General features: G+C 32.3%; 1 protein-coding gene across 9 annotated transcripts in view; it reads left to right on the top strand.

The window, feature by feature from the left end:
* Positions 1-25,914, top strand: part of LOC120416133 (centrosomin) — a 46,714-nt gene that overhangs the window by 14,844 nt on the left and 5,956 nt on the right. For 5 of the 9 annotated variants that reach the window (XM_039577805.2, XM_039577803.2, XM_039577802.2 and 2 more), the window contains exons 2-5: positions 9,912-10,213; positions 15,339-15,382; positions 18,281-18,537; positions 18,649-19,155. In XM_039577805.2, coding sequence (XP_039433739.1) covers positions 10,128-10,213; positions 15,339-15,382; positions 18,281-18,537; positions 18,649-19,155 — 894 coding nt within the window. In that variant the 5' untranslated portion in view covers positions 9,912-10,127. Of the gene's footprint in view, positions 1-6,440; positions 6,827-9,911; positions 10,214-15,338; positions 15,383-18,032; positions 18,215-18,280; positions 18,538-18,648; positions 19,156-25,914 lie in introns of those variants that run through there. The other 4 variants (XM_039577800.2, XM_039577806.2, XM_052709240.1 and 1 more) reach the window with 3 other exon arrangements.

Raw genomic sequence — 25,914 nt, 5'->3', positions numbered from 1 at the left:
TTGTACGTTCAACGACGACGACGTGCCTTAATAAATGAGAGTGCATCCAAACGTTCCCGTAAACAATTGGGAGCACAGCTAGAGTGAGCTCAAAACACACGGCGGTGGATGAAATTTAAAATAATACTCATTTTCCTGTCTGAGAAGTATTCGGTAGGAAAAAATGAGAGACTAACAAAAGAAACCCGCATTTTTCCAATTATTTTTCGGCGTTTTTTGTCGTATAAATGAACGCAGCAACCGCTGGAGGATGTGACATTTCTTGACTTTTTTTTGATAAGGTCCTATAAACAAATGTAAACATTGAGTGTATCCCTTTCACACCTTATGTCAAAGTCCATCGGAGTAAGCGGGATACACTCAATGTTTACATTTGTTTATAGGACCTTATCAAAAAAAAGTCAAGATTTTTAAAGAACCCCGAAAATGACGGCAGCCAGGTTATCGTCGTAGGAGGCCATGCTCGGGGTGATCTTGCACGGCTTGCTGTGAGCACCGCCAAGCCAGTCAAGCGAAAAAAAATAAAGATTTATGGCGGATCGCACGCACGCGGTATTTCACGAAATCAAGTCACATTCGGTTAGATTTCAACGTCACCGTGTTCGTCGTCGTGAACTACAGGGGTCGTCCCGTGATTTTGTTGGTGTAAAGTAAGTCGCATGTGAAGGGAAACGTCGGAGATGGAGTGCACCTGCGGTACTTTGAGAAGGTGTAAATGTTTGAGTTTGTGACATTTACGAGTCGTTAAGAGGAGTTTGATAGTCTATTTACTCAAAGTCCTTGGATATAAGGGTGTAGAAGCCATAAACTGAGAAAATATTAGATCAATCAGTTAACGTTTTAAAGTTTTCGTAAATAGACTCTTTACGACGCTAGTTTGACACTGTTTGATCATGAAATACATACAAAAATATTTCATTCCAGTAGTCGAGATAACAAATATCACAACTCGACATTTTTGAAGTTGATAAGTGGGTGTGCATGGTAGTTTATAAGAAAGTGAGCATGTTTGCTTAACATGATTCCATAGAATTTATTTCAAAATTATTTCTATTTTTAAATGTCATTCTGAATTATATTTTTTTTTTTCCTTTTTTAGTACCAAAACTTCGACCCAATTTTCCCCACCGGAACCTTGAATGTCCGCGCAATTACCCTCAATCTGGATCCGTCATGACGCCATCGAGATCGCACTTGTCACGCGCGCGCCAAATGTTTTCCCGATTGTTTATTTGGATAAACGCTAGCCAACAAACATGATCGCGGCCTCGCGATCGCAAATTTGCTCCAACCAGAGAAAACAGTCGTTCAAAATAGCTTCTCTTTGGGAGTTAAAAGTGCCGCCACCGCGATCGGAGATCGAGCGCTCAAGAATTCTGGAATTTTACACCGCCCGCCAGAGTGCATCGCTTGAAATAGATAGCAAACCCCCTTTAAAAAGTGCATGGAAATGCCGAAAATGAGGCAACACTTACTCGAGTGATCTTCGTGGGTTTGGACCACTTGAAGAACGGCTTATCTCCAAAAATAGGGAAGAAGCACGTTGCGCAACGCGCTCTTTGGGCCATTTGACTACACTTTGTGGAACTTGGTTGGTGCCTGCCGGCAATAACAATTAGCAACGAGTACGACTTCGTTTGGCTTGGCAGAGAGAACGCACACCTACACAGCCCGGCGTCGATTCGGCGTTCATTCAGCAATACGATGACGACCGCCAGCACACACTTGTTTATTCATAACTCAAAAAAGGCAACATATCGACCACGTTTCTTTATGCTGCGTGCTCGACTCTCTAGAACACGGTTCCCCCCCTAGAGTATCTAATTTTAGCCCCGCGGGGACTTGTGAATGGCAGTCGCTCGCGCGCTCTCAATCAAACGCACTTTTCTCCATCCACCCAGCCACGTTTGATCACCAGCAAATTATGACCCCGGTGGACACGTGCTTTGCATTTTCTGTCAACGTAGGCGTGGGGAGCACGCGGGAATGGCGCCAAATTTGTCTTCTTTTGCCGCGGTCGAGTAATAACAGTCCAAATTTATCGTCTCCGATCTAGTTAGCCACACGGCGGTCGTTCATCTTGGTTGATTTAGGGTGATTCCAACTGATGATGATCATCATCACTCTGGTAGGGTAGTTGCAAAATATGCATCTGCTTTGATGCCCACACGTGTCCAGCGATTCACATGCCGATCGGCAAGCCGAATACTGTGTGTAGGCAGATCTGGTTGGCGAGGTGTCGCTCGATCGATCAATCATTATCATAAAATAATGCATTCTAACAGCGCGCGGGTAGAATCGGTATTGACTGATGGCGAGTTCCAGTGCGCGATGTGTGATCTGCCCACGTGTTAGAATTTCAAGCGACGCATTGTTCTACTTTAATCGTTGGTGGTGGCTGGGGGAGAATTGTTTTGAATTGTCTTGATTTCAATGTCACCGTTTCCAAAAATACCAAAAATCTCAGTTTAATAATGGCTGTGGCATTTTTTTTTTAAATCATTTAAAATTTTAAAACTAAAGAAACAGTTCTCCTCGAATTCTGTAAATGAGTTATTTGTATTTTTTTTTATTTGTTCGGCTAAAACTTTGTGGAGGGCCTTTCATTTTGGAACAATTTAATTTTCAATTCAATTTAATTTTCAAAAAAATGAGGATTTTTGAAATTTAAATTTCGTTTTTTTATCTGGCTGAAGCTTTACGGGTACCTTACGCCCAAAGAAGCCATTTTGTATCATCAGTTCTCCATATCGTTTTCCATACAAATGTGGCAGCTGTCCGTACAAAAATGCAATGTGAAAATTCAAAAATCTTTATTTTTTGAAGGAATGAGCAGTTCTCTCGGATTTCGGTCATTCGATTTTTTGTATTTTTTTTTAAATCATCAATTTTTTTACCGTGTATCATTTTTTTCAGTGGAGTCCATATCCATACCTACAACTTTGCAGAAGACACCAAATCGATCAAAAAATTCCTTCAAAAGATACAGATTTTTTAATTTTCATACATCATTTTTGTATGGACAGCTGCCAGATTTGTATGGAAAATTATATGGACAAACTAATGATGCAAAATGGCTTCTTGGGGCATACCGAAGGCACCAAAAAAGTTTCAGTCGAATTAAAAATACAAAAATTAAAATTCTAAAAAAAAACGATTTCTTAGAGAATTGCTCATATGTTAATAGATTTAGTGACTCCTGCAAAGTTGAAGGTATGGATGAGGACTCCACCGAAAAAAAATTATACACAGAAAAAAAACAATTCTGTAAATTGAAAAAAAAACTTTTTTCACTTAAATTTCAAAATCATTTTTTTATTTTTGGATACGTTCTAGAAGATATAAAATGCCATCTTTTCAGAAAAAATAGGATAGGCAAAAAAACTTTTGCCAAGCTTTATTTTTTTATAAATACTGATTTACAAAAATCTTAAAAAAATTGACTTCTTGTTTAATGTAAAATCACATTTGCAATCAAAAAGGCCTTCCATGAAAATTTGGTTAATGTTTTCAAGTTATATAGCTATTTTACCAAAAAAAAAGCAATCGCAGTTTTCAATTTTTTAAAATAATTTCAATTTTTGAAAAAAAATATGTTTTTTAAACAAATTTATTAGCAAAGATAAAAAAAGGAAAAAAACGATATTTTTTGTGTTGCCAAAATGATCCCTTGTTTTTAATCACAAATATCTTAAAAAAAATCGACTTTTAAAAAAATAACTAAAAATATCATTCAGTTCAGACTTGATTATCCGAAGGCCTTAGAAAAATTAACTTTGGATGATCCCTAAACTACTTAAAAGTGATTTAGAATTTTTAAATCCAAGATGGTAGCCAAAATGGCGGCGATAAAAATAAAAAAAAATGCATTTTGTAATTTCAAAAGGCCATCAATTATTAAAATTTTACTAAAATGGGGTCGCAGAACTCAAATATGACGTAAAAAGCAAGAAAAAAATACGACCGCGTGTCACTTCAGGATACCAAAAACCAGCATGGCATCTCGAGCATGCTTGGCTTATTTCAGATTTTTTGAAACCCCAAAAAAAAGCATTTTTTGCGCTAGAGATTAGGATTGTGCAGAATCTGGTACAGCAAATTTTTTGATATTGTTTACTCTTTTTAATAAAAATATTTCAGGATTTTTTTTTTAATGGCTGAAAACACTTATTCATGACATTTCAAAAATTGGGCTAAATTTAAAACATTAGTAATATTTTTATTTAAAAGCACATAAAAAATCACAAATTTTGTTTTATTATTAGTATTTTAATTTGCATTTATATTTTTAAGTTTATATGAATTTGGTAGTGTTTGGCCTATTCTACCACCTCCTGTTATTACATTTTGCCTATCTACACAGAAAAAAAAATCATGGTAATATTACATCTGGGAAGGGGTACATCTTTTATGTCAGAAAAAAGGTGTTATTTTACCTCTGGAAATGTGCAATTTTACCACTTTTCTGGTGTAATGTCACTTTTTCAGTCTTAATTGAGGTAAAATTACATCATAAAAGAGGTAATATTAAACCTTCCAAAATTACAGCTTCCAAATTTACATTATTTTTTACTGTGTAATGTTTTCATGTTTTTACAGTCACTTTTTCATTTTTGTTCCAGAATGGCACCATTTTTTGGTTTAGAATGGCACCATTATCATTTAAAATGTAAAAAAAACTGTGGAACACTAATTAAATTACTGTGTGCTTATATAGAAAATGCCCTTAAAAATATTACATTTTTTAAAATATCGGCAAAGTCACATACACAGCTAAAAAAGTAGTAATCCAGCTGCGTTTATGTGATTTTACACCCTGAATTATGTAGCCCATCAGTATGGGAAACCTACTTGACCTAAATGTCAAGGTCATATATGCGTTTATCCTTACAGCTATTCATCGGTCTGATGGCTGAGTGGGCTAAGGCGCCAGTCCTTACTATTGGTGCCCGTCGGTTGCAACTTTTTTTGTGTTTGCAAAAACTGTACATGCAGTGTGTAATATTAAGTGTTTATTTTGACGAAGGTGATGTGCATGCTTTTGCATGCGATTTTACCATCGTATTTTTTGCTGTGTACAACATGTCAAACTTCCAACCCTAATTTTTAATAAAATTTCAAGAGTTCTTTTTTCCAATGCTTTTTAAAGATCAAAAATTGGTTGAAAAATTGATTTTTGGCAATTTTTTAGATCGAAGCCTGTCTAAAGGCGGGGTTGGGTTATAGATGGTTAATTTTCGTTTAACAATATTTTAGATTGATGTTTATATAGTCCTCCAAAACATTTCAAAATATTTCGAAAAATGAGGATCATATTTTAGTGATGAAAAGATCTCTAAAAATTCCTAATCATAACCTGCAGCTTTGCTGTAGACACGAAATCGATAAGATAATTTAAAAATTGTTAGTTTTAATTTGTGTCATTTATATTTCTTAAATTCATTTCTTAACTATTATTTATTGTCAACAATAAAACTCACTCTTAAAACAACTATTTCAATTCTCCCTCCCTCCTCTCATTTAATCGCGCCAGCTTTTGCGTCTCTCAGTAGGCCAAACAATTAGCCGCCTCGCAGCGCTTGATTGATTTTACATATTTTGTAGCTAGATACTTGTAGCAGCACGCTGTGTGCGTTCAAATCAAAGTGTGCGCGATTAGGTGGGCGCGCGTGAATTACTTCTCTGTTCTATTGGCAGACCATTTTGTTTTGTTGCATAATAATCGAGTGTCACCTAGTAACACGAAAATTGCCGGTTTTCAATCTCAATGCTCAGACAGAGGGTGGGTACTTGAAATATTGCTGTGGAGGTGGCATCTGCTTAGAGTCCGAAATGGGAAGAAGCTTATTACTTCTCCTGTTTTGAGATGAGCTGACCGTTTTTGCTTCACAGATTTCTGCACAAAACAATCGCTTCATTCATCCCAGTCGACCTTTACCCAGAGAGTACGTTCCCGATTCTTGGGTGTTCCAATTCGGTTAGATTTCACAAGATAAAAAGAAGCACACACACTCATGAGCTACTTGGATCGCTCATCAGCTCGGTTTAATCGCACTTGTCTTAATCGACTGCATTTCGGCATCGGCATCTGCTGCAGTCCGACCAGGCCTACTACGCTCGAAATGATGAAGTCTGCTTCTTCTCGCATTTCGGCCCCCAACCAACGTGGATTAGCTTAGTCTTAGACTAAGGTTGATGCATTGAGCGGACCGTTCTTTGCTCTTCCAATTGAGAGATGTGCCTCTTGGCTAGCCCCAGTTTAATGCGTCTCGGAGTGGCCAGACCAAATATACACAAATGCATTTATTTAATTTTATCTCCGTCTCTGGTCGACGCTTTCAATAAAATTAAGCGCGAAAACGTGCTCGATTACAAACTGTTGGAAGCGCAGTATTTGTACTAACGGATTATGGTCTTAAAACCAAATACGCGGGCTTCAACCCTATGACCACGTGCCAAAATGCAGTCCATATTATACTTGTTGCATCCCTCTTGAATGAAAAACTCGCGCCGTCGCGGCTTCGCTTGGTTTTCCGCGGACGTTCGTTGCTATGACAGCGGTCGTCGTGTAAACAAACCGCTCGCGACGACTTGAAAGTTCGCCTGCTTGCCCATCGAGCAATCTATTAATAATATTTACTCTGGCCACGGACGCGGTTGTGTAGGTGAATTTTTCCGTCAAAATTCCGTCCATCCATTAAATTTTGGCAGTTTTTGAAGAGTGGCCCGTCTGAGATCTCCGCGGGAGTATCGACCACGTGCGAAGGAAATGAACCAGATTCAAGCAATTTCCTCGTTGCAGTCGCTGCTAATTAGCGTGAAAGCCGTAAGTTGCATATAAAATCTCTAGCGCAGAAAGGTTTATTTTCCTCCAAGAAGACGGCGAAGGGAAGTGGTTTCGTAACCTGTGCAACCTTTTATGAGGTGCATCATCGTCAAACCCGTCGGGAAAACGTGAGAAGGAAGTGCTGAAATGTTGGGATTCTGCCCGTTTGGCAATCTCTCTCCTAATGCATTAGCATCAGTGATGTTGTTTATTGCGATCGAGGCAGTAGGCCTGGCGCTTCCGTTGGACCAGACCAGAGGGATTTCCCCGCTGGTGTTCAACGCGCTGCAAGGCCTACTCGATGTGTGAAATATCTGGAATGACATGAAGGAAATTTACTTTATTTGTTGCTATCGATTTATAAAAATAACCTTTTTCGTTGCGAATTTTATTCATAAATATTTACGTTTTCGTTTCCCTCGTCGGGAAAATATTTCTTAGTATAAATAAATTGAAAAAGCGTTGTATGAAGGAGGAAACTTAACAAAATTGGTCGATTTTTACCAAAAGACATTCGCGAGCGAAGTTTGTTCTCGCAATTGAGATTCTAGCTTGGATTCTAGTAGGAAATTTAGCGCTCTACAACTTTGACGAAGGGACCAAATTTTAAAAACGTATTCAAAAAAGTTTTCAACGAATTGAAAAAGTAATTTTCTATGAAAATTTTCTTCACAAGCTTCAACCCCTAAGTATTAATGTTTAAACTAAATAGAGCTTGCTCAAATTTGGTACAGATGCTTAAAAAAACAAAAAAACAGTTTTTCGCTTTGTTTTTTTTTTCACTAAAATTGAGAATTTTGAAAAATAGAGAATTTGCATTTTTTGCAAAATATCGGGAAAGACTGTTGGCTTCAGAATACCTTTTTTTTATTTTGAACAGTAAAATCTGCATTGAAAACTAAACTTGTTTGACAAAAACAATAATTGTTTCCAATTTTGTGTGTTGATTTTTCTTTGTCAGTAGTTACAACCCTAAATGTAGACTTATTTTTGACGTATCTATCAAAAAAATTGTAAAAATCTTTACAGTTAGAATGCGTTTTTGAAAATTTTGCCTTTTCCGTTGAATCTGTGCTTTTTTTAAATAAAAAAAATAGCTTAGTTTACCCATTTAGGCCCATTTAGATTGTTTTGCTTCAAATGAGTTTTATGTATTGAGGACATGTCAAAACTAAAAATATAATTGTTGAAAATAATTGCTGTGTAATTCTTAACTTCTAAGCTACTGAAATCACCAAAGGATTCGATATTTTTTAGCTGGTAAAATCCTTTTTATGAAACAATTTTAGACTTAAAAAATCGGACAAATAATTTCTGATAAAGAACTGAGTACTGATTACAATTGATAAAAAATATGTGATGATGTGTTTTCAATTGGCCTTAATTTTTAAATTTTCGGCAGCTTTAAGTTCGTATTTTATGTTCAAAAAATTATATGAAATTTTCCTTTTTTGTTTTAAAAATAATTTGCAAATTTCAAAAACAAGCCTAACATTTCAAAAATGCTAAAAACACATTTTTTACCTTTTTAAAAATGTTAGGATCGATTTAGAAATCTTGAAAACAAAAATATGCAAGAGATTGCTAAATTTCTGAAAGATTTTTTTCAAATTTAACATCGAACCAATAGTTGCCGAGCCATTGTTAGGTAAAAAATGAGGGATAATTTAAAAAAAATACACACAAAATATAAAATTTAATTTTTCCCAATTAAAATCTCTTACAATGATGCTCCATCACAGAAACTTTGTCCGATTATACATTTTAGCTTAAATTAACCCTCAAATGGATATAACTTGAAAACCACGAATTGTCAACAAGGTGGTATTGAATCTTGAAAAATGTGAGTTTTTATTAACTATTTTTGATTTTTTCCAGAGTTCATTTTCAATATAACGTGAAAAAAAAATTGTTCAGTCCACTAAAACACATAAAAAATAACAACAAAAAAACGCACAAAAAAACATATTTTTTGGAAATTTCAGGATTAAAATTTTAAAAAATATATGCTTTTTGGATTGTCCGGGCGATGCCAACATTCCTTCAACCAAATAAAAAAAAAACATTGAATCTGACAATTTTATTCAAAATTGTTCAAAAAGTAAATAAATATAAAATCGTATACCTTTTTTTTTAACTTAAAGCCTGAAAATTCCGGCTTTGAATCAATCAAAATTTGCTATGCAAGCCAAAAAGGATTGTTTGGTTCGATCAAATAGTAGAAAGTCTCTGTGAGTTTCAAATATATTATTTGTTATTTTTACATATTTTGTATTGTTTTTTTTAACCAGAATTGACAAGGCTTCATACATAGTTAATCGGTATTTAAGGGACTTAATGCAAATTTGTGTAAAAAAATCGTGATACATGAGATTTTTTATTCAAAAATTACATCCAACTTGAATAAATGTATTTTTTTAAATATCAGAAAATTTAGTTCCAAAATTGCTGTACCAAAAAAATCTAGAAGTTATAGGTAGGACATTTTTAAAACGCTTACCTGTTCATGAATGGTTCCTTTGAGATTTTCCTGCTACCACCGAGTTGTCTTTTCAATTAGTTACAGTGTAGTGTTTGAAGAGTGATGTCAACCTAGACCTACATCCCAGTGTTAAATCTTCAAAATGAATTCAAATCAAACTGTTGTTAAAGAGTTATTCCCCAACATGACAAGGTAAATAAATGTTTATAGTTATAAGAACTCACATGAGTTTGGGCAACCTTCAAAACTTGAAACATCTGCTTTCCACTAGACGATGAAATCCGTCGATTCCCTGGAATTTTGATCGATAAACAATCCTCTGGGTGATTTTTCCTTGGAAACTGTTTATAGCAGGCGCTGCTCGTATTCTCGAGCACGAGTACTCGCGCCAACTGCGATCGCCACGTTGCTTGGCGCCCCCAATCTCTGCCAAATTTTGAACTTTACCCAATTCGCGATTCAATGTATAACGATGAAGTCTTTCGCTCGGAAAACACCACCACGACGACGGTGTATCATCCCCCAAATCGCTGGCATTCGACCAGCAAAATCTAAGATTCTGTTGTTGTTTACAAATTCCGTACCGTACTTGCAAATCCACAGGAAGCGTAAAACCAGAGGAAATTTAGTGCCAATCAGTGCGGACGCGAGTGCCAAACGGGAAGAAAGTCTTAAACCGATCTAGTCAAAGAAACCAAAGAGTAGAAAAAGATGAATGATTTGAGTGTTTTATAAGAGAGAAAAAAATCAAGTGTGATCATAGCAGGCGTAGCAGTGCTCGGAAACCCGGAAATAAACCGCCAATGCCGATGAGTGGCCATGTCCGGAATCTTCAAATATACTCCCAACCGGGCGGCGGCCAGCACGCCCAACCGCCGGTCAGCGTTCGGTGTTACGGGATTCGGGTAAGACTGCCGAAAGGGTCGTAAAAAGTGTTCACATTCTTCTGGTGGTGGCGGCGGCGGCGCCATCGGCTTAGTCACTTGGTAGTGCATTTGGTTGCGGAAAGTTTACTTATCTCAAATGACCTATCAACATTTTGATGGGATCAACCCATCGGAAATCGCCAGATGCCGATGGGCCTGTTTGGTGGGGGAAGTGTTTTTAAATATTTGGCAATCGAGAGTGACTGAAATGGATTGGGTCGAAGTGTGCCTTGAGTTTTTGTAACGGCGAGTGATCTCAGCTTTTAGTTATTTATGGTTACTGGGATCGTAACATTGATAACTTTTAGTAGATAATATCCAGATGATTTTTATGGCAACTATTTCAGTTTCCAAACAAGTCAACCGAAAAAAACAGAGTGGAATCAGTTCTAGCAGCTCCAACGAGTGAGAGTGACCAATTGACTCAATTATTGCAAATTTATTCTCTCTACACATCTCTCGTATCACTGTTTACACAGACTCACGAGTCACCACCATTTGTAGCACTTTAGTAGTAGGATCAACGCATAATACGTTATGATAAGTGTACAACAGCATTCACCACTACACATGGCCTACTAGAACGGTTATAACGGTCGTTATCAGTGGTTTTTGACGGTTACTTGATCGTCAATACAACCAAGAAGATTGATTGAAAGTTTTAGTAACATCCTTCGGAGCGATAAGACAGTTAATTTATGCGTTCCTATTTACATAACAATTGAAGCTTGCTTTCAAACAATTAACCCATAAACGCTGATTATTTCGTCAATATTATACATTTTTCAAATCTAATTCTGTGTTTTACAAATAGCTTTTAAAATTTAAATGGAAAAAATTAAATCAAATAAAATAAAATATATTGAAAATTTAATCCGTAAAATGGGTAAAAAACTACAGGTCCAACAAACAATTGTGAACACTTTTGTTCCTGACATTAAATATTTTAATTTGGGTCATAAAAAACCGCATTTGTTACTGAGTTTAAATCTGAATTTTTCTGATAATGTCGAATAAACCAAGTTATCATTATTGGCTTTTTGGGTGTTTGAAACCGCCTAAAGTAAAAAGTATTCAAAAAGATATCAAAACAGCAAAAAATAGTTTATTGGACGTTTTCTAAAATAAACTCCCGAAACATGAACCCTAAAATGTTCTAAATTTTTAATCAATAATGGCGGCCAAGTGACAAAAATATTCATTACTGAATAAATTTAGTACAAAAGTAACAGGCAACAAATTATTACTTATTTGATATCGCTGAATATGAGAAAAAAATAATAATAAAAATTTCGTGATGATCGAATATTGAAATTAGGGAAAATCGAGCTTGGACTGTAAAAATCAAAGAACTCCAAAGAATTTCAAAAAGCACTTTTTTATCTTAAATATTACTCCCAAAAATGCTCTAAAGTAAGCCAAGTTGGCTACCAATATGGCAGCGATGAATTTGTTTCATGATTCGATTGCTCAAAGATTTTATGGAGAGCTTCGGATAATCTAAACGTAAGGCAACCAAGTGTACGGATTGTTTCCTTACCATACGGATTTCCGACCCTCTTCGCGGATTTTTAACAGGCCGGAATTTTTGTAGGGAATTTTTCGCATAATACGGATTTGTACGGAATTTTAACAACTTTTTAAACATTGAATTGCTTTTTTTTGGTCAAAGCTTTTGTTAACTAGACATGTTTAGTTTTATTTTACTGTGAGTTTGATTTAAAAAGGGAGAGTTTTCCGGGTTTCCTCAATTCAAACTTGATTATCAAAAAGTCTAGAATTTTTTTAAAAGGTCCTATAAACTATTGTCTTTCATATGTTGATAGGACCTTTTAAAAAACTTCTAGAATTGTTCTTTTAGAAATTCCTCACTAAATACTATTTATCCATTGAAAGATCCAAAGGCCATCTAAAACTTGTGAAAACCTTTGAACATTTGTAATCTAGAGTTTTTTTTAAAGGTCCTATAAACTGTTGTGTTTCACATGTTCGTGAAAACACTGAGAACGATATTATTCGTTAAAGCTAACTTGACATTTCGTAAACTTTTAAACTAAAAAAAAATAAGAACATAATGTTTTGATTCAAATCACGGTTTATTTTATGAATACTTTTAAACGTGCAAGTCATACGCACTTTGATAGCATTTTGTGAAATTTGTTAGCTGTAAAAACGACACAGTTTCTCAAATACCTCAAATTTATTTAATTTCATTTATATAAATAATTCCTTGACAGTTTTTGTTATACCATGCTGTCATATTGTACGGATTTTTGCTCAGCAAGAGTTGGTAGCCTTATCTAAAAGTCTAAAATAATTAAAATGAAAAAAGCATTTGAAATGCATTTTACACTAGTTCATTTGTTTTGCAATCATTAATTTTTAAAAAATGTAAGATTTGACGAAAACAAAAATTTCAGCGAAAAAAATCTTGTTGGTACTTGTACATCGAAATTTTTCAAAAAATCATTTTTTTATTTGTTAGACCCAAACATGCTTAAAATGATTCAAAACACAAGGAAATGCATTTTGAATTGATTTTAGCTGATTGCATTTGCTTTTCCATTGAAATTTTTGAAGTTTTTCGAATCGAATTTTAAGAATATGTGAAGGTAAAAAATTGAGGCATTTTTTGAAGGCAAACTTATAGGAAATTGCACGAGCTTTCCAGTAAAAATATTTTCGAGACTGAAAAATTAAGTCTGTCATTTAGAAATTGCAAAAAATCATCAAAAAACCAAATTTTTCAACATTTTTATTTTTAAAACCGCTCTATCTTCACAAGGATTGGACATAGGACAATGGTCAATATCGAGACTTTTTTGTAAAATTGTCTCTTATTACCATCGGTTTTTGAAAATTTTGACGTTTAGACCACTTTTCAAAAAAACAGTTTTAGTAAATGATTTTTGTATGTTATTTTTTTTTAGTAGAGACATACCATCCTGCATTTTTCGTGAGTCTTTTTGTATCATTTTGGGCTATTTCCTCAATTTTGAACGAAAAATAATGGATGTCACGATTTTAAACTTAAAAATTGAAAAATCTCATGGAAGTGACGTGTATTTTTCTTTCAGTGTAATTTTTTTCAAAAAGCCCGTCCAATTTCCTACAAGTTTGTCTTTGACCAGTTTTTGGTACGTTGCATACCCGGGCAGACGGTAATAACAAAATTCATGCCATTTCAATAACAAATATTGTTAAAATAACAAAAAGTGTTATGGAATCTTCTTGAAAAATCCATTTTTGCATTACTGCCCACCATTGAAAAAACGGCTAATATCCACTTTTGGCAAAAACGAGATATTAGCACCAGGTGGTAGAGGACGTTCCAACGCATCTTCTAGAACTTGAATTTTACTGAAATAGTGTCTAGACTTGGCTGCCGATGCGAAAAACCAAACGGCTAATATGCCACTCTTATGGGAAATTACCTCGACGGAGATTTTGTGTCAAACACTAAAACGCGTTTTTCTCGGAATACTTGATTTGGCATAATAGCCGAATTTTCAATTATGGGCAGATTAGGGTTTAATAACAGTTTATGTTATCATAACAAAATTTGTTATTGGTCTTTGGAATAACATTTTTTGTTATGGAAGAATACCTACAACTGTTATTAGGATGATCGGATTAGTTGTTAAAATAACAAAAAATAATAACAAAGATTTGTTCGAAGAATAACTAAAAATGTTATTAGTCTGTTATTACAATAACAATCCAATAACAAAAAAAATCATAACGACGAATAACAAATTTTGTTATAAAATAACATAAAATGTTATTGGCCTAGTATTTTCCAATATCAAGAAATGTTATTTCCGTCTGCTCGGGTAGGCTTTGAGTCACTAGCGTGCCCAGGTCCTCAAGGAAGGTGGGGCAAAAATATTAGAGTTTTGAAAATTTCGTCGGTTATGGACACCCCCTGCCCAATTTTAGAACAAATTTCCGAGGATGGTGGGGCAACTGCCCCATGTTGCCCCACCCTGGGCACGCTAGTGCTTTGAGTTACAGTATTTTTTTAAATTATTTAAATTACTTACGCCCTTCTCAAATGTCATTTTCGAATACAATTGGCTCCATATACACAAAAATGGCTTATATAGGCCTGAAAATCCCTGATTTGAGTTGGAATTGCTCAAAAACGAAGTTATAATAAAAATAGATTTTGTGTGGAGAGCTGAGAACATATTTTTTCCATAATTCTTAGTATACAAAATGCAACTTTTCTTGCTCTCCTTTCCACCGCAAGGCACATCGTAACACTGATAACAATGTAAATATTTGCACTTTTGTGCCGCATTCACCATTCTTACAATCTCAGCAATAATATCTGCACCGCGGACCATGCGTCAGCCATAAAAATGTTTTATTTTTCTTCTCAAAACTGCGGTCATCGTGACCATCCCTCAACCCAATTGTGTGCAACACTTTCGCCCGTCTAACCTAGAACCTAATTAAAATAATGTCTTCCCGGCGTTCGTCATAATTCGACGAAAAACACTCACCTCGTCAAGTCAAGTTTAGTTCCGCGGTCAACGTACCCGGGCGATATTTAATGGGTCGTCATTACCATCACAGCGAGTGGTGAGAGTAATGTGCGAACCTCTTAATTAATTTCGCCTCCAAGTTCGAATTGAATTGAACTGTGTGTGATTAGCGAAATTGTTCTATACAACGACGATAATTGGCCTCCAGATCATCGTCAAATTCAATCAAACGAAAGTCAAACGGTTTTATTTCCGTTTTTTTCTCGGAATTGTATGGTCGTATTTGCCAGTTTCGCAGTTCAATCGGAGACTAGACATTGTGTCTTGTGCTCAATGACTCGGTGTGGGTGGCTGATCTCATCAACCAGATGTTTCTGATTTATGACCGCACTACGTACTGCACTGCCTTGACTGGGAATAGCCAATTGGGCGTCATAAATGTGGGGAAAATCGTTGTTTATTGACCTACAATGATTCTCGCGGCGGGGCAGGATCGACCGGATCGGGTAGTGGAAAACAAACAGATTCTTTCTGGGAAAACAATCACTGGGGGAGGGAAAGTGAGATGAAATGGTCGTGATTTAATTATGATTTTGTCTTTTTTCTCTTTACAGTGGCAGTCCCAGTCACCAGAATGATGCCACCATGGATAATTCGTGTAAGTATTTATGTCGAAATGTCTAATTATTAAAATCTTAAATTGAAGCTAACTACTCCAATGTCAAAATACGATTGCCAGTCAATTATTTGAAGCTACGATGTTCGAAAGAAATAAAATCATTGATAACCAAAATCTAAATGCATTTAAATTGTTTTCAGATTTTATAAAAAAATGAAGTTTTTTGAAACAAAAAAAAAAGTTGCCCGCTGATAAATATTTGCAACAGCCTATTTATGACACGTTTTTACAACCTTGCAAATTTTAAAATAAAAAAAAAGATAAAAATATGAATTTTAAACATTCAACGAATTTTATTCTTTGTATAATTTATGTGGTTTACCGAAAAGCTTTATAATTTAAAAAAATATATTTTTTTTTTTTGTTTTGCTGATGAATTTAATTTTATCAATTTATTTTTTTGTTGTTTTAGGTATTTAAAAAAATCTGATATTTAATGATTTTTTTTTTCAATTCCGTCGTGAAACTACTTACTTTTCCTGTCATTCTTGAACGACGAAATAGCCTACTTTTCTGTACCAAAAATAACAGAATCGAATAGCAACACTTTTCAAAATAAATGCTGAAAAGTTCTACTTTTCAGCACTCAAATTGGTGCTGAAAAGTTGAACTTTTCAGCACTTGTTTTGAAAAGTAACACTTTTCAACATTTTTTTTATTTAAACGATGTCAATAAATCGTTACAATACATAAAAATTTGACTTAAAATTTCACTCATGTGTGTTTTTTGGAATTGCAAAAAATGTTGTATGGAACTCGTTGCAAAACTTGATTTTTTCAGCACTCTTCGTATTTACCCAACTCGGTGAACCTCGTTTGATGAATGTACTACTCGTGCTAAAAAAATCCTCTTTTTGCAACTTGTTGCATAAACTACTATTAAGCATAAAAGCATTTTTTTGAATTTTAAAAATATCATACAAATAAAATTAAAATTTTAGAAACCTTAAAAAAATTACAAATTTTAATTTTATGATATTTTTAATAATTTTGAGAACCAACACTTTTTTACAGTTTTTTAGAGTAAGAATTTTCAATAATCATTTGAATTTGAATTTTTATAATAAAAATAAACTGTATTTTAATAATTTTATGAATATATTTCGTGTTGATTTTTTTATGAAAAAAAACTAAGATTTTTTAAAGAATTTTATGAAGTTTCAAAAGTTTTAAATAATGTTTTTTTTTACATTCAAAGAAGATTTTTCAAAGAAATTTATTTGATTTAAAAAATATATAATCAAATTTTTTTAAGGTTGTTAAAATTTCTAATTGTTTTTTTTTTATTAGACAAAATACGGAATCTCTGAAACTCTAAAAAATTAAGAACTTCAAGAATAAAAAAAAAATAAGAATTTTATTGACTTTAAAACACATGAACATGAAAATTCTTTCTGAATTTTCAAAATCAATTCAAAGGCAATAAAATTAAAATTTTAGAAACATTGAAATATTTGCATTTTTTTTATATCTAAAAAAAATTATCGGTATTGATTATTTATTTTTTTAATCTGGAGTTTACAAAATTCTAAGAAATTCAATTTTAAAAATAAAAAAAACATAATTTAAAAATTTCAAGAATATTTTTTGTTTATATTTTAATTATGCCGCTGCAAATATTTTTTGAAGTTTATGTTCTTCGACTCTGTACAAAATCGAGGAGGGGGGGGGGAGGTTTCAACATTTTAATGAAACAAAGTTTTTTTAAATGCATTATAAACCTGTCCAGTTGTTTTGCTATCATAAGTTTCCAACATATCTACTAAATATTGACGAAAATTTAATTTTTTGCGAAAAATATTTTTTTGCGTTGCTGTACATTGGAATTTCATAAAAAATTCAAAACATTTTTAAACAAGCCCAAACATGCTAAATATGATTATCAATGAAGAAAAATGCATTTTAGATTGTTTTCAGTTGATTAAACTTCTATTTTCATAGAAATTTTTAAATTGTTTGAAAAACATTTTTTTGCCCCCTGATTTTTCAGACGAATTTTGAAGGGGGGAGGGGAGGGGGTGACAGAAACTTTGAAAAATATTTGCAACGGCCTTATAGAAAATTAACATTTCTGTAAATTTAAAATATATTTTATTCAAACTTTTTTTTATGAATATTATAAAGTTTTGTTGAATTTAAAAAAAAAATCTAAATTAAAGAGTTTTTAAAAGCATTTATATTATACCATTTTATAATTTTCAGAATTAAATTTGAATGGAAATTTTATTTTTTGAATAGATTCTTAATATTTTATTTTAGGAATGGTTAGAATTTGTTATAACTAGAAATTTAGTATACACTTTCAAACATTTATTTTTTGTAGTTTCAACTAATCAGAGCTCTTCAAGGCTTTTAAATATTTGGACCAAAGATCGTAAAAGAAGTAAAATATTAGAAAAAAAAACCAAAAAAATCTTGCTATTTTGGACATTTTCAACAAAAGCATAACTGCAATAATTTATAAAGCATTTTCTTATACGTTTTGCATCAATATTTTTAAAACTGGGTCTGAAATCGTTTTTTTTAATGTTATTACTTTGTGCATCAGTCGATAAACAAAATCCTCATAAAATTCTCGATTTGTGGCAAGTCGTTCAAATCAAGAAGTAGGCTATGATCTCTTGTGTCTCATGTCAAACATCTTAAAAATCCTGCTTGTCAACTTTCGCTAAAACGCGTGGCACGATCCTTTCAGACCATTTTCTATTTTGTTTTCTAAAAGTTCAAAAGCTTAAAAAAAATCTCGGAAGGTCCCGGTTCACGCTCGGATTGCGCTTCCTCCGATGGATCTTTCTGGCGCAGAAGTTTTAGGTTTTTAATTGAGTTCGTCGTTAAATTAAAATTATCAACAACTTTCTTTCCTTTCCCCTTTCACAGATTCCATGGGCTTCCGGTCGCCGTCGATGAGCGCCCTGGCCGGCCAAACGTCGCCGGCCCAGGGCCGTTCGCTGCGCGAGTACGAGGAGCAGATGTCGGCGCTGCGCAAGGAGAACTTCAACCTCAAGCTGCGCATCTACTTTCTGGAGGAGAACGCCGGCCTCACCGCGGGTCACGCCACTTCGCCGACGACGGCGGACGGGAACACCTCGGGGGGAACGCCCGAAAGTCTGATCAAGCAGAACATCGATCTGAAGGTGGGTTGGGTCTTGTCTTTTTGGGACGGGTTGACTGGAGCGTGAAGTCATTGTCCGCAGTTCGGTGCGCAGCTGGGACGGAGTTATTAATTATTTATTTTGAATTTTCAGGTCGAGTTGGAATCGTTGCGAAAAGATCTGCAGGAGAAGCAGGATTTGTTGCTTCAGGCGGGCAAGGCGATGGACCTGATGGAGGAAAGTTCGCGGAAGGCCCAGGACCACAACCGGGAGATTATCGATGATCTGGAGCACCGACTCGAGCTTTTGCATCACGAAATCAAACAGATGGAGCAGGCCGAACGGCAGCAGCAGCAGCAGGCGAACATGACGCGAAGCCGGCTCAACGAGACCGGTCTGTTGGACTTTTTGGAAAAAATGGACCACCGGGAGTTGAACGTGCAGGACAAGCTGCAAGCGCTGGAGATGGACAGCGTGGTGCGGCAGTGCCACGAGCAGAACGAGGAACTCTGCCGGAAGATTGGCGAGCTGCACCAGCAGCTGGAAGAGCGCGAGTTGAAGATCGGAGCGCTGGAAGCGGAGGTGAACGATCTGCGGTTCGAGTGCGCCGAGCTGAAGGACAAGCTGGAGGAGAACGGCAAGAGCACGTCCGATGCGGAGGTAAGTTGATAAAATTTGGATAATACAATGATTATTTCAGGTGATCGTCATCATTCAAACATAGAACTTTTAATAATTTAGAACTTTTAATATTTTTTTAAATTTTGTTGAATTTTTAAAACTTCTGAAATATTTGTTTTTTTTTTTTTGAATTCTATGAATTTCTTGATATTCTTAAATTTCTTGAAATTCTAAAATTTCTAGAATTTCTTTAATTTCTTCAATTTTTTTAATTTCTTCAATTTTTCAATTTTTTTATTTTTTTTTTATTTTTTTAATTTCTTAAATTTCTTGATTTTTTTTTTATTTTTTTTTTAATTTCTTGATTTTTTTAATTTCTTGAATTTTTTTAATTTCTTGAATTTTTTTTATTTCTTGAATTTTTTTTTATTTCTTGAATTTCTTGAATTTCTTGAATTTTGTTGAATTTCTTGAATTTCTTGAATTTTTTGAATTTCTTGAATTTCTTGAATTTCTTGAATTTCTTAAATTTCTTGAATTTCTTGAATTTCTTGAATTTTTTGAATTTCTTGAATTTCTTGAATTTCTTGAATTTCTTGAATTTCTTGAATTTCTTGAATTTCTTGAATTTCTTGAATTTCTTGAATTTCTTGAATTTCTTGAATTTCTTGAATTTCTTGAATTTCTTGAATTTCTTGAATTTCCTGAATTTCCTGAATTTCCTGAATTTCTTGAATTTCTTGAATTTCTTGAATTTCTTGAATTTCTTGAATTTCTTGAATTTCTTGAATTTCTTGAATTTCTTGAATTTTTAAATGTTTTAAATTATTTAATTTCTGCAACTTCTCAAATTTCTAGAACTTTTAGAAATTTTGGACTTGTAGAATTAAAAAAACTAAATATCATGAATTTTATTAATTTTAAGAATTTATTTAATTTTAAGAATTTATTTAATTTTAAGAATTTATTTAATTTTAAGAATTTTAAGAATAAGAATAAAATTTATTAATTTTTTGAATTTTATGAATTTTGTGAATTTTATGAATTTTGTGAATTTTATGAATTTTAAGAATTTTGAGAATTTTAAGAATTTACGAATTTTATGAGTTTTTTGAATTTTTTAACATTGTAAAATTTAAGAAATTTAAAAATTTCATGAATTTTATGAATTTTAGGAATTTTAGGAATTTTAGGAATTTTAGGAATTTGATGAATTCTTTGAATTTTATGATCTTTTAACCTTGTGAAATTTAAGAATTTTATGATTTTTATGAATTTGATGAATTTTATGAATTTTTTGAATTTTAATATTTTTGTGAATTTTATGAACTTTTTGAATTTTATGAATTTTATGAATTTTATTATTTTTTTGAATTTTATAAATTTTATGAATTTTATGAATTTTGTGAATTTTATGTTTTTTTTAAACTTGTAAAATGTAAGAATTTTATGAATTTTATGATTTTTATGAATTTGATGAATTTTATGAATGTTATGAATTATATGAATTTTATGAATTTTATGAATTTTATGAATTTTATGAATTTTATGAATTTTATGAATTTTATGAATTTTATGATTTTTATGAATTTTATGAATTTTATGAATTTTATGAATTTTATGAATTTTATGAATTTTATGAATTTTTATGAATTTTATGAATTTTATGAATTTTATTATTTTTATGAATTTTGTGAATTTTATGTTTTTTTAACCTTGTAAAATTTAAGAATTTGATGATTTTTATGATTTTTATGAATTTGATGAATTTTATGAATGTTATGAATTTTATGAATTATATGAATTTTAAGAATTTTGAGAATTTTGAGAATTTTTAAGAATTTTAAGAATTTACGAATTTTATGAGTTTTTGGATTTTTTTAACTTTGTGAAATTTAAAAAATTTAAAAATTTCATGAATTTTATGAATTTTAGGAATTTCAGGAATTTGATGAATTCTATGAATTTTATGATTTTTTTAACCTTGTGAAATTTAAGAATTTTATGATTTTTTATGAATTTGATGAATTTTATTATTTTTATGAATTTTATTAATTTTATGAACTTTATGAATTTTATGAATTTTATAAATTTTAAGAATTTAATTTGTTTTTTGAATTTTATAAATTTTATGAATTTTAAGAATTTTAAGAATTTTAAGATTTTTAAGAATTTTAAGAATTTTAAGAACTATATGAATTTTAAGAATTTTAAGAATTTTAAGAATTTTAAGAATTTTAAGAATTTTAAGAATTTTAAGAATTTTAAGAATTTTAAGAATTTTAAGAATTTTAAGAATTTTAAGAATTTTAAGAATTTTAAGAATTTTAAAAATTTTAAGAATTTTAAAAATTTTAAGAATTTTAAGAATTTTAAGAATTTTAAGAATTTTAAGAATTTTAAGAATTTTAAGAATTTTAAGAATTTTAAGAATTTTAAGAATTTTAAGAATTTTAAGAATTTTAAAATTTTTAAGAATTTTAAGAATTTTAAGAATTTTAAGAATTTTAAAAATTTTAAGAATTTTAAGAATTTTAAGAATTTTAAGAATTTTAAGAATTTTAAGAATTTTAAGAATTTTAAGAATTTTAAGAATTTTAAGAATTTTAAGAATTTTAAGAATTTTAAGAATTTTATGAATTTTATGAATTTTATAAATTTTATGAATTGTATGAATTGTATGAATTTTATGAATTTTATGAATTTTATGAATTTTATGAATTTTATGACTTTTTTAGAATTTTATGAATTTTATGAATTTTATAAATTTTAGAATTATATGGAATTTTAAGAATGGAGTATTTCCATTCGAGCAGTTTTTTTCTTTTTTCTACAATGTATTCCTTATGGGTCATTTCTGCCACTCGAATCGAGTGCTCCCTTAAAAGATTAAAATATCTAAACATTAGATTTTTTTAAACATACGCATTGTGACAGTTTAAAAATATAAATTTAATAAACTTTAAAGAACTTTCAAAAGTTTTGGAGTTTTTAAATGTTCTTGAATGATTTTTTTTATAATCTTAAAAATAATAATTTAAAAAAAAAATCTAGATTTTTGAAATTTTATTTTTTTTTATGTTTTTTTTTTAATTTTTAAATGCACTATGCTGCCCCTGATCGCATAAATGTCCCATATGCATTTTCATCGTTTTTGAGTTATTGATGCAGTTTTGTTCAAAATTGTGAGATCTTTCAGAAAAGCATATAACATCCAATACTTTGTTCTAGAAATCAGGAGGAAATCCAGTTTTTTCGCGAAAACTTAACACGTAACCTTATGTGTGGGACAAACTTCAAATGCGTTTTTCTCAGCGTGCTGTTTTTGCATATGGAAGAATCTGAAAAATCTGAGGAGTTTGTAGAATTTGAAGAATTTAAAAAAATATGAATGTCAAAATTTTCAAGATCTCAAGTTATTTTTTCAAATTTTAGGATTTGTTTAATTTTAAAAATTTTAAGATTTTATTTTTTTTTTTTTTTGTTTTGTAATTTCTAGATTTTTTTAAATAAATCTAAATAAATTTTCTATTTTTTTAGAACTTTCAGAGTTTTGAAATTTTGAGAACATTGAAAAATAGGAGAATTTAATGAATTTGATTAATTTGAAGAATTTGAAGAATCGTAAGAATCTGAGGAATTTGAAAAATTTGAGGAATGCAGTGCAGACTTTTAAAAATTTTACATTCAAAATTTTATTTTTTTTTAATTTCAAATTAAAAAAAATATGTTTTAAAAATTGTAAAATGTTAAGATTCTTATGGATTTCAAGGACTTTAAGAATAATATATATTTTTTGGTGGGTGGTGGGTTTCGTGGCGCAGGGGCTTCGGCTGCCGATCCCGATGATGCTATGAGACGCGGGTTCGATTCCCGCCTTATCCACTGAGCTTCTATCGGATGGTGAAGTAAAACGTCGGTCCCGGTTTCTCCTGTCTCGTCAGAGGCGCTGGAGCAGAAATCCCACGTTAGAGGAAGGCCATGCCCCGGGGGGCGTAGTGCCAATAGTTTCATATATTTTTTTATTTTATTTTGTAGCTTCTAGAATCTTTTGATTCTTTTGAACCTCTGTAATTTTAAATTTCTAGAACTTAAATAAATGTTTTTTATAATTGTATAAAGCTTTAAATTTTTATTTTTTAACTTTATGTTTTTTAATTTCATAATTTCTAGAATTTTTAGAATTTTATAATTTCTAGCGTTATCACATATTGTTGGATGTTGTTATTTTTTGAATTTAAAACAAGTTCTAGAATGTTTAAAATCATAAGATTTATTTCGTTTTTTCAAGTTTTTATTTTTAGATTTTTTTTAATTTTCTTAATTGAATTGTGTTAGATTTTTTTTTTTAATTTTATATTTTGTAGAATTTTGAATTTTGAAATTTCATATAAAACGGTTGTTGATATACTGGCAACGATCAGTATGCTTGCAATAATCCGATTTTTGCCTTTGTGAACTGGAATTTTGCACGTGTTTAGAGAATGACGAAGACGCTTCAAAACTCAATCAATACCAAAGAGGAGCGGATCATTCACTTGAATCTTGAAAATAAGGTCCTGAAGTCGTTGAACGATCAGCTCAAAGAACGCAACATCAAACTGAAGGAGGACAGTTGCACGCAGCTTCGGATCATAACCGATCAGTCCCGTCTGGTGCAGGAAATGAGCGTAACTTGTCATTCCATAGCTTTCTTCGACTCTTCCCCCCTAATCCTTCACCCTCGTCCTCGCACAGGACATAATCGCCACCAAGACCGTCTTCCAGCACGGTTCAAGTGGGCAAATTTCCAAATTCAAACGCGAGCGCTCGAAACTGCTGTCGGAAATTGAGCAGCTCAAGGTGCAGGCCGCTTCCGCCAAGAGCCGCATCCGGCCCAGAAGCATGCCGGCGCCGCCACCTCCGATGGCGCTCCAGTTCAGCCGGCAGCGGCTCTGTCTGGAAGTGTTTCCCACCCACCGTCTAACCCAAGAGGAGAGCTCGTGGACGGGATCGACGGCTCGAAGACACACTTCCAGTCCGATCAAGCCGAAAGCCGTTGTCGTTGGGTCGGGGCAGAAAAAGTCCGGCTCGGAAACGCAGATTGCGCTGATCCGGCAGCAGGAGACGAGTTCCGGTGGCAGCAAAGGGGACGCGAAAGAATGGCCCCTTTCGGGCAGAGCCAGCAAGAGTCAGTACTTTGACAAAATTAAGGTTGGCTTGCCTGGAAGATGATTTGATTTTTGTTTTAAATCAGTCCTTTTTTGCAGGGGTTCTTTGCCGACATCAAGAAAATTAAATGAAGCATTTTTTTGAAAATTCAAAGTTTTAATTACATGAAATGTTACAAGAAAAATGTTTATTAAAAATGCAAAACCCGTTTCAAGCTTATTCTTTACATTTTACTTAAAGAAATACATATTATAAGGGCATCTCCACCGAGGTTCAATTTGGAAGCGTTCCAACACTACGCTAGGCAAAACCACAGAGAACAGATGTACATCTAGGCTCTAACTTGTGTGTAAACACTGTTGCACTAAAAAAATGCATTGCATACAATCTTGCATCAAAGAAATTAGAGTGTGCAGGATACGCTTGGCGGCGCCAACGTCGCGGCTGAAAATACTTGACTTAAAAAAGAAAAAGGCTCAATAATTTCGAAAGTAAATAAATGTTAACCTCGTTTAAAGATAAAATTCACTCCTGTATAATTCAAGTTGACTAAAAATAATGCAAAAATGCATTAACATTATCGAAAACATAACAGGAAATTCATTCAAAAATGATTTTTCAAGCGACAATTTAAAATAGTCCATTAACACATGTTATGTCCGATTTCGTTTTGTTTACCTTCTTTGGCGCGTAAAACCTCTGATGAAGGACAGCCAGACATTGGTCTGATGACGTTCGTACGGAATGTTTTAGGCAGTGATTAGATGGTCCAACTTTCTGCTACTGTAGGCCATCATGATTTTGGAAGTGGCGCTATCTAGGCGGATGGTGCACACCCTAGCTCTTTTCAACGTTCAACGCAGTTTGTTCAATGATATACATCTGTTCTCTGTGGCAAAACCTTCAATTTTAATTTTTAGATTTCGAGAATCAGAAAATATGTAGAACAAATCAATTCTAAAAGTTTTTAAAAATAAATGATTTTAAAAATAAAAAATCTACTAAGTAAAAAATCTAAATTCACAAAAATCTTTAAAATTTAAAAATAAACAAAATAAATATTAAAAATTTATTATTCTAAAAATTAAAAACATTAGATTAAAAATTCGAACAATTCTAAAAAATCTAAAAATCTAGATTAAATTTTCAAAACAACCTATCCCTCATGGGTTTCCTATGCAGATAGGACCTTTTGAAAATTTAATCTAGAAATCTGAAAATTCAACAAAATTTAAATGATCTAAAAAATTTAAAAATTCAGAAAATTTTTAAAATTTAAAAAAAATTAGACCACCTAAACATTTTTTAAGTTCTAAAAATTCTAAAAATCTGGAAATTTCTAAAAATTCTAAGCAATTTAATAATTAAAAAAAATTCTAAAAACTAACAAAATTCCAAAATAGTAGTTTATGCAACAAGTTGCAAAAAGATGATTTTTTCAGCACGAGTCGTACATTTATCCAACGAGGTTCACCGAGTTGGATAAATACGACGAGTGTTGAAAAAATCAAGTTTTGCAACGAGTTCCATACAATATTTTTTGCAATTCCGAAAAACACTCATTGAGTGAAATTTTAAGTAAAATTTTCATGTATTTTTCCAATAAATCGTTTAAATAAAAAAAATGTTGAAAAGTTTTACTTTTCG

Source organism: Culex pipiens, chromosome 3 (genome assembly GCF_016801865.2).
Source record: "Culex pipiens pallens isolate TS chromosome 3, TS_CPP_V2, whole genome shotgun sequence".
Taxonomy (NCBI): domain Eukaryota; kingdom Metazoa; phylum Arthropoda; class Insecta; order Diptera; family Culicidae; genus Culex; species Culex pipiens.
This window is presented reverse-complemented; position numbering and strand designations above follow the sequence as displayed.